The following is a 16879-nucleotide window of genomic DNA, read 5'->3' on the forward strand; positions in this document are numbered from 1 at the left end:
GTAATTTCACCCTAGGGTCCTGTGCACCATGACCCCGAGCCAAACACCCTCCCAGAACCTTTTTTCCCTTGGTTGAACCCTGGTCGAGTAGCGCTGTCAGAAACGAATGACGTTCTGCAGTCGTGATGGAACAAACTTTTATCTCGTAAATTACCCCACTAATAATGCCCTGAATGGTACGAAACTTCTACAGTAGTACAACTATGACCTTTAGTCCAATAACGAGGCATTAGAATGTTTGTAAGTGCACCAGGAGTTTATTTAAATAACACTTGCCTCTGCATCTGCTACTATACCGCTGCGTCGACGTTTCTTCCGTGATTTGGGAAAAGCCCGTAAAAGACTAGTATTTGACAAACTGCTACTGCAAAAATTAAAACTATTACTACTAAGTATCCAGTATAATTATTAGGCTAATGCTGCTTCTCAAAATGGTCCTTCAATAAATACTACTACTTCTGCTGGGACTAGATTATAACCACAATTATGCAAGCACTGCACTTAATCCCCTCTGTGCTGTTGTGGTAAGGTTGCTACTGTCAGAGATTCATCATTATCGAAATGCATGGCTGTCCAGAAAGGCTTGTGTGATGCCAGCACATGGTGCTTGTAGAGACTCTATACGGCTGAGTACTAAAAAAAACAGCTCAGTTGATAAAAACTTCCTGAGTGTGTCCTTCAAACTGGACCAATCATATACGTATGCGTCCCACTAACTGCGACATGGCATACCAGTGTTCACACACGCCTTCAGAGGACAAATTAATTTCTGTTGTTGTTAAAAATGTGTTCTAGACCAGCCAGAGGGGTACACATTTGAAGGCAGAATGACAAGGATAGATTAGTATTTCACAGTATTACCTTATGTGTAACACATCTCCACTGACTACAAAACTCCATAATGGTGTTTGTACTAGAAGAAGCCTGGAGAAAAAATAAACAAGAGGATTTTACTGTGACAGCTGTTATGTATGTAATGCTTTGTTGGTGGTTATGGGTGCACACTTCTGGCTAAATTGTTTTGAATATTAGGATGATTACACCCTTTTTTCATGTCTCACAACCTTGATTTTCTCTATCTCTCTCTCTGTCCTCTATTTGACAAACACAAGGTGATGTTGCATGATATTGCTAGTAGTCCCTATTGCACATCCCCCATTTTGACATCAGACAGTTGACCACTATTTATCCATCCTTTCACCCGTAATTTCAAATCCCAAAACCAAGCACACGCACGCACACACACACACAGACACCTCCAGCAAACACCACCCTCTCCACCCACCTCGGATATCTGAGCATCCTAACGATTATTGGCTAAACAGTGAACAGTCACCGTGGTGACAGCATCCATCCATCAGTGGTGTTGTGGCGACGCCGGATGCGGGGGATCAATGAGGACTTTTAATGCTGTCTCCTCCACTATCTGACACCAGCGCTGAGTGCGATGCCCAAGGTAATAGACTAGATAGTAGGCACAGGGGAGTCCGATCAATGCGCAGGCACAGCGACAGGTAATATAACATTAAGGGGCCCCCCTCTCTCCATATGTGTGTGTGTGTGTGTGTGTGTATCTGTGTATTTGTGTGTAAGAAAGTCCAGGAGAAGATGGATTGCCATGGATACACATACAAATACACACACAGAAACAGAGAGAAACCGGGCAATATAACACCACATTATTCTCAGAAACAAGAGAAAGAAAGCATATGTGTGTGTGTGTGTGTGTGTGTGTGAAAGGGAGCCTCAGAAGAGCTGTAAAGAAGAGTCGCGACTCATTATGATGTGTGACTGTACGATTTGGAGGGCCATTATGAGACTTTAGAAATATGTGTGTGTGTGTGTGTGTGTGTGTGTGTGTGTGTTCAAGAGAGAATTTGGGGTATTAAAATGGATTTTCCACTATGCCCTGTTCTTTCTCTCCCACATTTAATAAATGGATGAAAGTTGGACATTGTGTGTTGCAATCCAGATTCACCACCCCTCCTCTCTCTCTCTCTATCTCATCCCTCTGTCCCCCCTCTCTCATCCCTCTGTCTCTTTCTCTCTCCCCCCTCTCTCTCATCCCTCTGTCTCTCTCTCTCTCTCTCATCCCTCTGTCTCTTTCTCTCTCTCCCCTCTCTCTCATCCCTCTGTCTCTCTTTCTCATCTCTCTGTCTCTCTCATCTCTCTCTCTCTCTCATCCCACTGTCTCTCTGCCTGTTTGAAGTGTTAGTGTGGCCACGCCAGATCAATGAGAACCTATATGTCTATATCCGCTATAATAAGAACACTAAAATGTATCTATCCAGGACACCCACTCAACACTCATGTGATAAGGAAAGTCACGCTGAATATACCCTAGGCAGTTATTTTCTTTAATGAACCAATTTATACTTCATCAATGAGTGATCCACAGGGTACATTTTATACATTCATTAGATTCTCTGCTGAAATCACCTTGGTCATCTCTGGCTGGGGTTGGCTGACTGGTCACTCTGACCTCTATACGTATCTATAAGTATCTAAACAAACAAACAAATAAACACAGACACACAGAATATGTACAGGATAACCCACCACACTCTCTAAAGGGCAAAACATGGAATACACAGTAGGCTACATTTTGAATTTCCAATCATGGTCTTCACTGTGTGACCTATGACCTCTTGACCTTTGCTGGTCACTGCTCCATCTTAAGGAAAAACACAGAGATGAATTAAGGTCTGAAATATGTGTGAGAACTGATCAACTGTAATACAGAAAAGGGGAGACAAGCCACAGACATTCAAACACACAGTTGGAATAAACAGGAATGAATCTGGAAGTGACCAAGAATCCACACACTGTTGTATGCTCTGCAAGAAATATTTAAACGTGTTTATTGAATATTTCTTGAGCATAACAGTGTCGGGATTCTTTTTAACATCCAGACCCACTGCCATTGTAGCTGTAGACTTCTCAGCTGGTTTCAATTTCACATTGCACCCCCCCTCACAGACACACACACACACCCCTATCCCAGAACTGAAGAAAAAGATTTCTGATTTGGTGCCTGTTGCTGACTGCTTTCAGCCCTGACACGTTATGTTGAGACTACAGAGCAATGAGAAGGTTTGTCTATAGCGATGCAGAACATTGATGAATGGGATCTACAAAATTCAAATCATGAGGGGGGAAACGAGGGGGTTCTGACCTCGTTTGAGGTAACGTGGGTAAATTGAAAACACATCCCAAGATTTGATTATTCCATAACTTTAAGATTTTGACACTGGACAGATTGTATGAGACACACTGCACACACCACACACACACACACACACACACACACACAGATTTAATGAGGGAGATGTGAAATACAATGGGTTTTGAAAAGAAATACTCTAAGTAGCCCTACCTGTTTTAATTCTTCTACAAGAAGAAAGAACATGAGAACAGAGGATTGATTCGGTTTCAGTGTTTTATTATAATAGCCATAATAAACAGTCACAATTAAACATGATATGTCCAGTTCTGTCAAACACAGAATAACTGGAAGATCCAAAAAATTGTGGGTATTGATCGACAACAAAAACAATACGCCTATGAACATTAAGTCGTTGTTCATTAGACCAACCAGAAGTAGGCTACTGATTGTATGCTATAGTAGGCTATATAGTTGTAACCCATATCGCCATATGTGACTCCTGCTGGGTGAATGAGCAGCAATCCTCCCCTCCTCTTTCGGCCACCCACTTAGCGGCTGTCTGCGTTCCTCACGCCCTCTCGGCGCTGCCATCGCGCGGCCTGTGCCCGCCTCGTCGCATCGCCACCTGTGACACGCTTGGAACGGATCCTCATGTCTCTCTCGCCTCGCGGGAGACAATTCACTTTTTTGCTCATGTCTTTGCTAACACGCAGCTTTGGAGTATCTCCCAATATGTGTCTTCATAGTGCCCATAGTGTGCACATTTGGCGAAAAAACAACATATGACCGAATCGGCTATAGTCATATTAGTGCACCATGAATGCCAAGAAGAGCCAAAACAGAGCCGCGATGTGTTATATCAATAATATGTGGCGCTTAATATGGGTATGTTGTAGCATTAGGCCTGGAGTCAAATTCAGCTCAGTCGTCATATTAAGGTTATATAAAAACACCCATTATCTGGACGCTGATAATGCTCTGTCAATTAAAGTAAGCCCAGCTGCTATATAAGGACGTAAAAGAGGATCGTGCATACCTGTCCACACTCCCGTTTTTCCCGGGTTCTCCCGTATTTCAAGGTCATCTCCCAGCACCCTCCCGTTTTGTTATTTCTCCCGGAAAACTCCCGTAATTTGCATGGTCATCAAACTTCATTTTAAAATCATTGATCCATTAATTTTTTCTATTAGTCTGACATCTCTCAAGTTGCCAGATTGTGTATGAAATACACCCTACACATACACGATCACGTAGTTTCAATTTCAACCGTTTTGTCATAGGCTAAAACCTGGCAACCCAAAACCCAAATAAGGAAACGACATAATTGTTTCCTCTGAAAACTGACGACTAAGAGGAGGACGCCATCTTGTGGTCATGTACAGGAATTGATCATTAGACATCATCACGATTGTATCCAGCTGATACATAAAAGAACCGATAAATAAATGCTAACTTATTTTTTTCTCTTCACCTTCCTCATGCCAAAGACAACACTCCCCCCTTGCTTGAGAGAATTTGACTTTTTTTCCATATCACATTTTACAACAGCAATATATGTAATATTAGAGAAGAACAACTTGAATCAACAACACAAATAACTGAATAGTCTGTATTGATTTTAACTTCTATGAAACAACCCTGCTCTGGTCTAAGTAAAGCTATGGCAGTAGTGGCAGCAGTGCTGCACTGATACAGTGGGCCTGTCCACTGGAGGAAGTTGAGACGCCGGTCAACTGGACGCTGGACTGTTTGTGAAATGGAAAGAGAAAGCGTTTGGTGAAGAGTGTGTGCATATCATCATCATCACTTAACTCAGACCCTCCTTTCAAATTGAATTTATTTATTTCAAAACAAGCAAAACCCACAGGCAATACAACAGCACAGTATACAACACTATATAGGTCTGATAAAAATGCTAAACAAAATATAAAAAATTCTACACACACACACACACACACAAATCTCCAAAACACAAACAGTCTGACAGCACAAACAAGTTCACAACTACAAGTAACTACACATAGCCTCTTTCAGAAGGATATTATATAAAAACAATATTTTTAAATAAACTAAAGTCTATTTTAAATGACTATTCTTTACAACAACATACTCAAGTAATCACTGTAAAAATTGAAAAGCAAACATAATAATACTAATGCAACTTGTACACTTTGTGTCTCAAAAGTTTGTTATCTCAATACAACGAGTCTTCTTCACCCTGATCATATTGTCTGGTCTTTGGCACATGGAATGTACCCATTTGGAGAACAGAAGGTTCGTCTCATTACTTTGTGGTACAGTTCTGGTCTATGTTCTGGCCTATGTTTTTCTCCCTTCCCAAAACTGGAAGCAGAGTCTTCTGCAGAACATTGTTCACAGAGTGCTGATCATTAATTATATTCGCCTGAGGTTCTCTGTGCACTTTGGAGAGACCTAGAACAGGCAGCTACTCAGAACCATTTGTGGTGAAGAACATGCAACATTATGTTGAGCAGTGGAGAGAACAAGCTTCGGAGACACAAGAAGCAGAATGATGAGTCTCCAACTATTTATATAACATCCTCTTTACTCTTCTTTTTTTGTAATGCAATCTTTATTGATTTTTCAACATTTACTCTTATTTTTGGAGAATTTGCTTTTTGAAGATTTAAACAGGCCAGTGTTTGTATTAAATGACAGAGAAGTTGCTGATAACTGAATCAATTTTACTGTAAAAAATACTGCACTTTCAGCTATATTCTTTCTTTCTTATTTTTATATTCCTTTATATCTCCTGCCAATATTTGTGCAGACATAGTATCCACTTGTAGAGTACAATATCAAATTCACAAAGTATTTCACTGATCACTAATGTTCAATTGTCTGTAATGAGAGTAAATACTCACTGGGGGGCAGCACTGAGTCCCTGCAGACTCACTGAGGCGTACTGGGTCTCCTCCTGTGATGTGCCAGACAGAAGCGGCTGAGGGATGTTGGACTCTGGTTTGGACTTCCTGAACTGAACACTGGCGTACTGGACGTCCTCGTCCTGGCTGGGCACCTTCTGCTGTTGGTTGGACTTAAACTGGACGCTGGCGTACTCAACTTTCTCCTCCTGGCTGGGCATCTCCCGCTGTTTATTGGGCTTAAACTGGACGCTGGCGTACTGGACATCATCTTCATCATCATCTTTGTGATCTGCAGGAACTCTCTGTCCACAGCCAGAGACCATGTGGATTGTGGAGACGTTGCAAACAGGATCAGAGTGTCCCTGTGAAAGACCAGAAAATAACTAATAATACATACTGTAGAATGCTCTAACACAGGGGGGCCCACACTAGATTACATTTGGAGTCACTATATTTTGGTGCTACTGTAGATTTACAGTCGTAACACCCATGCTAACGTTGACTAAAAAAAAACCATCTTTTGACATTTATCTTAACTAGTGCAGTGCCCGTTCAAACATGCTATTCCTGTAGCCTTATTACATGCCTGCAGGTAGGTCTGCTTTGAAAATAGAATAGGGAAAAACATAATTCCAGGTAAGCATTCAATAATGAATAGGCCTACAGATAATATAATAATATAATAAATGTGAAGTGAGCAGAATTTAAGCATGGCACTTTTTACAAATAAAAATTACATAATCCTAACAGCTGTTTTGAGTCAAGGCTATATGCTTAGCCTATTGAATAACTTGATGATAGAGAAAACAAACCATTTTGTGAAATGATGCATCATATGAAATTTGCAACAGTGTGACTCAAAAACAGTCTCTGGTGGCCTATAAGTGACATCACACTCTGTCTGCCACTCGTTACTTGTCGCTGGTTATGCTTTGCATGTGTGGCATTCTGAGACGTTCTTTAATTCGGGACCATTATCGCTCGTTTCAATTTAGGACCTTGCAGTTGAAAATGTTGTTTGCTTATTCAAAGTTTAAAGACAGTCCAAAGTAGCCTAGGCTATTCGAAGTGTCCATTTATTGCACATCATTTTCTACGTCATTTTGAAGAGCCACTGCATACCTGTGTGTCTTGGAGTGTTGTTGCAAAATCCGCGAAGTTCACTTTATTGTTGAGGTCAGACATGTTAAGTTTTTACCCGTGTAACCTACACTGATCCAGCTCTGCCAAAGCCCTGCTTCTATCCTCACTTGTAGCTTACAGTACAGTAGCCTACAGTGGTGTGTGGGAGGGGGAGTGGCTAGTGGCGAAAGGCAATGTGCTTCTTTTACCGATATATATTTAACGATATCTTTTGCATTTCTTATTCAAACAACGTCAAATTTGGCACTGCACTTACTCATGCCCATAGCAAGACACCTGCCAGTCAGACAAACGGTCACGGTAAATATGCCTTAATTTAAATGCTCTGCATTAAGATCAAATTCCAAAAGATGATTTTTTTCCCCCTCTTTTTAGTCAACTTTAGCATGGGTGTCCTAACCTTTTCACATGACTGTAGTTGGGACACATCTGAATAATCAGTGTTTACCTGTGTGCTGCTGTGTGTGCTCCTTGAGGTTGTTGTTGATTGAGTCTTCTGTCTCCTATATTCCAAACACATAAACAAAGTTTAAACTATTGTGTGCAGACACAGAATAATTACATCTCTCTCTCTCTCTCTCTCTCCAATATAAGTTTTATTCTGTAAAATAAGTCTCCGTAATTATTCACAATAAACCAATATAAAGTTATAAAACTTGCCTCCAGCACATTACCACCACCAGCAGGAGAGCTACGGCCGAGATGCCCCCCAAAGCACTAAACAGGACTCCTCTGGGCAAGCCAGGATCTAGAGAGAAAGATTTAGAAAAGCAATGTTTTGCTGACAAATTACTGTCACTCTAAATGTCAATTACTCTAATTCAGTTACTCTAAATTACTGTGTGATTTCATGAATGATTTGATGATTTCAGAAGCATAGGGAAGAATGTTAAAATTCACAGTTGTTGAAGTCTTGTCGATCCCCACAACATCTCATCAGCTGCATTATGAAGTCACATATGCAACCCTACTGTCTGATACTGTAGGTTGAATCTCCAACTTATTGTAGTAACGTAATGTAGCAGCACGTAACAGTAGTAGCACAGTGCTCACAGTGGACATCCACAAATGGATGTTACCCCACCTGGGTAACACATGTATTGGCGCTTGATGGTGGTTTGGGCCCCCACTGGCGACCTCAAGGCAGTGCTGCCTTGCCTAACCCTGACCCTAACCCTGACCCTAATCCTAACCCTGACCCTGACCCTAATCCTAACCCTAATCCTAATCCTAGCTGCCTTGAAGTCGACAGTGGGGCCACAAAATATATTATTTGTATAAAACAAAATATTTGTATGGGCAGATAAGGTTTAAAGGTTCAAAGGTTAGATGTTGTCTCTAAAAGAGTCTGTGTATTTCAAGTAGAGGTTGATTTTTCAGTCCCACGCCCGCCGGCTCCCGCAATATTCTGTCCCGCTCCCGCATTAATGTGTCATTTTTAGTCATTCTGTCCCGCTCCCGCCCGCTAAAGCCCGCATGCAGGAGGGATCGCCTATTCAGTTTTTCTTTCTGTCTCACGAAAGGAGCACACACCTGAGAAAGACTCCAGATGTCAGTTTCTTGGTTCTGAATGTAGGCTAACAACTGATGTACCTGAATGTAGGCTACATTGTAGGCTACAATGTAGGCTACATTGTTGTACAATGTAGGCTAACAACTGAAGTGTTATGCTTTACGGAGACGTGGCTAACAAGCCATATCCCCACTTCTAACGTTGAGCTGCCTGGCTTCAGTGTAGCTCGTTTGGACAGAGACTGTAAACTTTCTGGTAAAAAGAAGGGAGGCGGACTGGTGCTGTACATTAACAATAGATGGTGCAATCCCGGACATGTAACAGTAAAGGAGACTGTATGCTGTAAGGATGTGGAGTTATTAGCGGTTAGTCTCCGTCCGTACTACATGCCGAGGGAGTTCTCGCACGCAATTGCTGTCTGTGTTTACGTTCCACCTCGAGCTCTCCCGGATACAGCGTGTGACGTCATCCACTCCACAATCGCAAGGCTTCAAACCCAACACACTGACGCCTTTTTTGTGATCTCTGGCGACTTCAATCACATAACACTGGATTCCACACTCATGAATTTTTACCAGTATGTTGACTGCCCTACAAGGAAAACCAGGACAATAGACCTCATGTATGCAAACGTGAGGGATGCATACAGTGCAAACCCTCTCCCCCCACTGGGAAAGTCAGACCACAACCTCATTCATCTCCAGCCAATGTACAAGCCCAAAGTACAGAGGCTACCAGTTCCCACACGCACCTTCAGGAAGTGGACACCCGAAGTGGATGAGGCTCTGAGAGACTGCTTCGAGTGTACTGACTGGAGTGTGTTACAGAATGGAGAGGACTTGGAGGAGGTCACACAGTGCACAACTGACTACCTGAACTTCTGCATGGACATTGTTCTTCCCACCAGAACTGTACGCTGCTTTCCCAACAACAAGCCTTGGATAACCAGCAACGTCAAGACCCTTCTCAACAAGAAAAAAGATGGCGTTCAGAGAGGGGGACATGGCAGAGCTGAGGCGCGTGCAAGGGGAACTCAAATTCAAGCTGAAGGAAGCTAAGGAGGATTACAGATAGAAGGTGGAACAGAAGCAGCAGGAAAACAACTTGAAGGAGACATGGGACTGCATGAAGGTTATCACTGGCCTGAAGAAGAACAGCAGCTCTGTGGAGGGGGACCTGGACAGGGCGAACCAGTTGAACCACTTCTACAACAGGTTTGACTGCCCTGCTCCAGCTCCAATGGCGGTGGTCTGTCCACCATCCCCCAGCCCCCACCCTCACACCCCCTCAATACCAGCGCAACACTCACCTCCATCATCACAGGCTATCGTACCCCCACCATCACTGGATTTTGCACCCCTCCCCCACATGGCGATCATGAACAATGAGGTGAGAACGACCTCAGTCAACATCCATCAGACACACAGATCCCAGATGCACCCCTCCCCCTCCCCTCCCCTTACACCCCTCACCATTACAAAAGATCAAGTGACAGTCCAACTTAAGAAATTGCGCAGTAATAAAGCAGCTGGGCCTGACAGACTGTGCCCAAGGCTACTCAAGGCCTGTGCTGCTGAACTGGGGGAGCCACTGAAGCACATCTTCAATTTGAGCCTACGCCTTGGACAAGTTCCAACACTGTGGAAGACATCATGTCTCACCCCTGTCCCTAAGAAGCCACACCCTAGTGAGCTTAATGACTACAGACCTGTCGCTCTTACATCACATGTGATGAAGACAATGGAGCGATTGGTCTTAGGCATGCTCAGACCCCAGGTACGCCATGCACTAGACCCGTTACAGTTTGCTTACCAGGAGAAAGTGGGCGTGGACGATGCCATCACTTATCTTCTACACAGGACACATTCCCACCTGGACAAGGGGAAAAGTGCTGTGAGAATCATGTTCTTTGATTTCTCAAGTGCTTTTAACACCATCCAGCCCCTCAGATTGGGAGACAAGCTCTTGCAGATGGGTGTGGACGCTCACCTGGTAACCTGGATTACAGATTACCTGACCGAGCGACCACAGTTCGTCAGACTGAAGAACTGTCTCTCTGACACTGTGATCTGCAGCACCGGAGCGCCACAGGGAACTGTGCTCTCTCCAGTCCTGTTCACCCTGTACACATCTGACTTCTGCTACAACACCGAGTCATGCCACATGCAGAAGTTTTCTGATGATACTGCAATTGTGGGGTGTATCAGGAACGGGCAGGAAGAGGAGTACAGGAGCCTGGTGGAGGACTTTGTGCAATGGTGCAAACTCAATCATCTTCAACTTAACACTTCAAAGACCAAGGAGATGGTGGTGGATTTCCGCAGGTCTAAGCCCACTCTGCTACCAGTCCACATTGATGGGGTCAATGTGGAGGTGGTTAGCACCTACAAGTATCTGGGTCTCCACCTGGATCTGGGTCTCCTAAACTGGACTGGTCAGCCAACACTGATGCACTCTACAAGAAAGGGCAGAGCAGGCTGTACTTCCTGAGGAGGCTGCAGTCCTTCAATGTGTGCAGTAAGCTCCTCAGGATGTTCTACCAGTCTGTTGTTGCCAGCGTCCTCTTCTATGCAGTAGTATGCTGGGGAGGAAGCACAAGGAAGAAGGATGTGGGGCGAATTGACAGGTTGGTAAGGAAAGCTGGCTCTGTGGTGGGAGCTGAACTGGAGTGCATCACTTCACTATCTGACAAAAGGACCCTGAACAAACTGATCAACATCTTGGACAATGAGTGTCACCCACTCCACAGCACTATTGTTAAGCAGAAGAGCCTGATCAGCTGGAGACTTCGCTCACTGCCTTGCACGACTGACAGACTGAGAAAGTCATTTGTCCCCAGGGCCATTGAACTGTTCAATGCCTCACTTAAGGGAAGAGGAGAGATAGACTTCTCTGCATAGTCTGTCTGCCTCTTCACCCCCTCCATATTTGGTACTGTCTGTCCACTAGCCACTTGTACCACTGTCTTTATGCCTCACTGTTTGCGTGCTATATTAGCACATTAGCACATATGCATAACCCCCCCCCCCCTCCATACCACAGCCGAACTGTGGCCACACTTATACTTTTTCTTAAATAGTTAAATATATAGATATATAGACTTTACTTTACTTTATTTCTGCATTGTTGCACTGTTGACTTACTCATTTGCACTATCACTATGACCACTATCACCATTGCACTACCACCATGACACTCATTCATTCATTCACACAGAGCACCTTAGAGCACCTTACCATACCTTACTATGCACAGAGAATCACAGGCTCAGTCCCTGCCTCAGTCATTGCAAGCGCCTCTGATTTATTAATCACCACTATGTGGATACTGTTTTTAGAATTGATTTAGATTAAGTGTTAGTATAAATTGTATTTTTGTAATTTGTATTTTAGTATATTTTTATATATTGTATTAAGTGTTAGTATAATTTGTATTTTAGTATATTTAGCATATTCTTTATCTTCTACTGTCCTTACTGCTTAGTTGTGTTTTTATATTATATACTTTAATTACTCTTTCTGCTGTTAAAGAAAGAATGTGTTTGTGTTGTATGTATGCTGCTGCTGAGACCTTAAATTTCCCCTGGGGATCAATAAAGTATCTATCTATCTATCTATCTGTCTAGTAGGCCTAGTCTGGTGCCCTCTTCCTCTGTCATGCTTTTGATTTCGAGTTTTGACAATGAGCACAAGGAACAAATTGAACCTACGTAAACGACAATATAGGCTATAGCCTAGGCCTGCTATCCGTCAGTTATGCTTAAACCCCTTTTTTAATGCTGCCTAACAGAACATCCAGCTGAACTATAGTTATGAACACTACTTTAATCATTTCCATATTTAATGTTAAGCACATATTTAATTTGCGGTAGTGCAGTGAATCATCGGTTTGTCCCGCACCCGCGAACGCACCTCTCTCATCCCACCCAGTCCCGCAAAGAGCTTTCAAAAGTTGTCCCGCGCCGCACTCTTTTGCGTCGGGACCCGCAGGTCCTGCGGGTCTACCGCGGGAGTGCAGACCTCTAATTTCAAGTTCCACACTTACATGTTACATTTATCTGTACTGCTGAAGAATTGTGTTTCCCAATCACATTCACAGCCACACAGTAGTAGAGTCCACTCTGCTCAGAGCTGATGTTGACAAGGCTGTAATTCTGATTTGATCCAACTTGTGAAGAAAGACCTTCGAGCATCTTGTACCAGGTGTAGGTGTGCACTGGTGGGTTGGCATCACTGCTGCAGGTCAGAGTCACTGTACTGCCCTCTTTTATTTCACCAGAGGGACTGACTGATACTGAGGTGTTTTTTGGAGCATCTATATATAAACACAGAAATCTGATCACAGCAGAGAAATCGGTGTTGATTTTTTAACACCATGCAGTAGGTAGATATTTGACAAAATGTTATTTGAATTTCACAAAACAATTAACAAATATATGGTCATAATACATAGGTAACACTTGTATAGGCAGGTTTAAATGTTGCTATGTTGTCTCTAAATGTGTCTGTGTATTTCAAGTTCAGCACTTAATGGTCTGTTCTGTCCGATCACATTCTCAGCCTAACAGTAAAATAATCCACTCTCTTTAGCGCGGATCGTTGTAATATTCTGACTTGATACTACTTGTACAAATCTATTTCAAATCTTCTTGTACTTTCTGTCCAACAGACAGTCAGAGACTTAGTACACAGTTCTCTCCAAGTCTTACCATCAACACTGGGGTGCCGCAGGGCTGTGTCCTGAGCCCAATGCTCTATTCAATTCAATTCAAGGTTGCTTTATTAGCATGACTGTAAGTACAGTGTTGCCAACTGTACACTTTTGACTGTATTTCCACGAACCCAACAAACACTTTAATTCAATTTGCAGACGACACAACAGTGGTGGGTTTGATTTCAAACAACAATGAAACCCATTCATTGTGAGGAAAAAAACAGGCTGACAGAGTGATGTATGGACAATAACCTCACACTCAACACCAACAAGACAAAAGAACTCAATAACCTCAAACTCAACACCAACAACACAAAAGAACTTAATAACCTCACACTCAACACCAACAACACAAAAGAACTCAATAACCTCAAACTCAACACCAACAACACAAAACAACTCAATAACCTCACACTCACACCAACAACACAAAACAACTCAATAACCTCACACTCAACACCAACAACACAAAATAACTCATTATTGACTTTAGGAGACAACGGCAGGACCACACTCCTCTTGCCATCAGGGGAGAGGGAGGTGGAGAGGGTTGGCTGCTTCAAGTTTCTGGGGACTTACTGTACATTAGTGATGACCTCACGTGGACAATGAACCCCTCGACCCTTGTAAAAATGTGCAGCAGCGGCACTATTTCCTATAAACACTGAAGAAGAGCCACCTGTCTGTAGAGCTGCTCAGAGCCTTCTACCAATGCTGCATACAGTAGAGAGTGTCCTTACATACTGCCTGACAGCCTGGTATACAAACTGCACTGAGGGAGTTCGCAAAACACTCCAAAGGATCATAAAAACACTGGACTCCCATTGGCCTCTCTGGAGGACATGTTCAGGACTCGTTGCCTCCGTAGAGCCAACATCATCACAGAGGATTCATCTCATCCATGTTATTCCCTGTTCTTTTTGTTACCCTCTGGAAGGCCTTACAAAGCACTGAATATGCACACCTTCAGACTGAAAAACATTCATGCAAGGGCTATCAGAGAACTGAACAAAATGAAACATTAATGTGCTATAATGGGACATCTTGCGCAATAATGAGACTACTTGTTTTAATGCTGCTGATTTTTCATAGTGATACCTTGACTGGATGCTTGCACAATGTGTATTGTGGGTGTATGTATGTGTATGTGTGTATGGTAAGAGTGTGTGTGTGTGTGTGTGAGAGAGAGAGAGAGAGAGAGAGAGAGAGAGAGAGAGAGAGCGGGCGAGTGTTCTTTTTTTTACAATTTATTACTGTTTTTTACATGTAGTGTATGAGTGGGACTGTGTGTCTGATTGTGTATTACTGTCTTAAGATTCAGGCAGCAGAGCAAATTTCATTGTGTTTTATATACATTGACAATAAAAAGCTATTCTATTTCATTCTATTCTTGGAGCATCTGATTGAAACATTTTATTTCAGCAAATCATTTATGTTTATTTCACATTCCATGCATGTGTTTCTAGTGTCTTCTCAGATGCTATAGTAATATGAAATAATCATAAAGAATGGTATGAATCACTTACATCTGACACTGAGACTCATCTCAGGTGAACTGTGAATCGCATGTCCCTGAACAGCACAGGAGTATCTGCCTGCATCTTCAGCGCTGACGGAGTCTTTTGCCAGCCTGTTATCTGCTGTGTGTTTATGAGGCTGTGAGTTCCTGTACCAGATGTAGGTGGGGTTGTTACTCAGACTGCAGGTGCTGCTGCAGGTCAGTGTCACCTTCTCTCCCTCTTTCACTGATTCTGGACTCACTGTTATATGAAGGTCTTTGTGAAAAAAGGACTCAGGTCATTATTGTCATATAGGAAAATTAAGCTATTATTTCACTGCAACAAACTTAAATATTTTATATATTTATTTTAATTTTCCAGAGCACTAACCTGTCAGTGTCAGAGAGACTTCAACTCCACTCCATCTCTCTTTTGGTCCATCAGTTATAAACCTGAATCTGTATTTTTCTTCAACATCACCTTCTGTCAGATTCTTGATTCGTAGGGTGCAGTTGTTCACTTTATTACCAAGATATTCCACACGCCCCTGATATCTGGAATCCAGACTCAAGTCTGTTGGTGTATTTGGCGACCAATTGATGTGCCAGAATGTTTCACTTATTTGACTACCACTTGGATATGAGTAAGTGCAGAGAATGTCCACAAATGACCCCTTTAAACCACAGATGCTGGTAGAGGAATACGTCACACCCCAGTCATTCTGACCAAGGGCACCTGGTCACATGATAGAAAGAGGTTAAAGCATCACTGCTAATGGACCTTTCACAACTGAAGATTTGCCTTAGAATTTAGATTTGGCAGCAGTTACTGGCTGCAATAGGGTAAAGTGCATTGTGGGAAAAGTGTACTATCTGCTCATAGCCTTGTAAACAGTATAACACTGTAGATATATGACCATCACTTTGAGATTAGTCACATAGGGTGGTCAGATGCAGCTTCTGCAATTTATGAAGAGAGTTCACAATCTAAACTCGTTCACATTTTGGTTTTGATGCACATGGGGAACTAACTTAGAGAAGAGAAGGCCCTCAGAGCTCAGCCCTGAGATATAAGGTATGAGCTACACCAGGCGCGTAACTGAAACGTTCCGTTCGCGACGCATAAAATCCATTTTAGATGAATGGTCTATTTTTTTCAAACGTACGCCCCACTGTCACGTCTGGTGTAGCTACTTCCATTGATTATAATGGAAGCTAATTGTTGCAGCAGACGCAACGTGAACGGAACGCTTCAGTTACGCGCCTGGTGTAGCTCAGCCCTAAGAATATAAATAAATATATGGCAGGATTACCTGATAAAAGGCAAAAAACTGTAGTGAGAATCACAGGGCCTTTTGTGAATGACATGTCTGCGTCAACCTTCAAAAAAAGATAAGCCTTTGGAGACAGGAATTAAAATGATTTCATATTAATGGAGGCAAAAACTGAAATCTAGTTCCTACTTTTGTATTCAAGAGGGTGATTAACTGTTTGCACAAGTTTACCATGAACAAGGGGGCCGCAGATTTGGAACAGGATTGATGATGGCCTCAATGTGTTAACTTACCCTCTATCTCCAACTTCAAAAGACAACTAAAAAATAATTTCCTACTAACCTATATTAATATAAAACTGTTTCCTCATGGACTACTGGGATGTATGATTGTATGTGTATGTAATGTTATGTATGTATGTTATGTGTTTTGGTGCGCTTTGCACACATTTCTTCATCACCATCTGGTTACAGGTGGTAACTGTGTATACCATTGTCTGTACCATTACCCTTTGAATCATGGGCCCCCCACCTATAAGCTTTCCTAGCTTCTTTGGGGGACCCATTCACTCTACACAATTGATTATGTACCCCTACTGGATTATTGTAATGTTTGAAGTAGTATTGTGAATAAACTCAACTCAACTCAAGGTAGTCTTACCACACTGTACTTTATATAAATCTG

General features: G+C 42.5%; 1 protein-coding gene across 1 annotated transcript in view; it reads right to left on the reverse strand.

Moving 5' to 3' along the window:
- Nucleotides 1–6010: 6010 nt before the first annotated feature.
- Nucleotides 6011–16879, reverse strand: part of LOC121717891 (B-cell receptor CD22-like) — a 49567-nt gene continuing 38698 nt past the window's right edge. The window contains exons 5-9 of the mRNA XM_042102598.1: nt 14950–15198; nt 12755–13024; nt 7858–7945; nt 7646–7700; nt 6011–6416 (exon numbers count right to left, since the gene is read on the reverse strand). Coding sequence (XP_041958532.1) covers nt 6048–6416; nt 7646–7700; nt 7858–7945; nt 12755–13024; nt 14950–15198 — 1031 coding nt within the window. The 3' untranslated portion in view covers nt 6011–6047. The remainder of the gene's footprint in view (nt 6417–7645; nt 7701–7857; nt 7946–12754; nt 13025–14949; nt 15199–16879) is intronic.

This window comes from Alosa sapidissima, chromosome 9 (genome assembly GCF_018492685.1).
Source record: "Alosa sapidissima isolate fAloSap1 chromosome 9, fAloSap1.pri, whole genome shotgun sequence".
Taxonomy (NCBI): Eukaryota; Metazoa; Chordata; class Actinopteri; order Clupeiformes; family Clupeidae; genus Alosa; species Alosa sapidissima.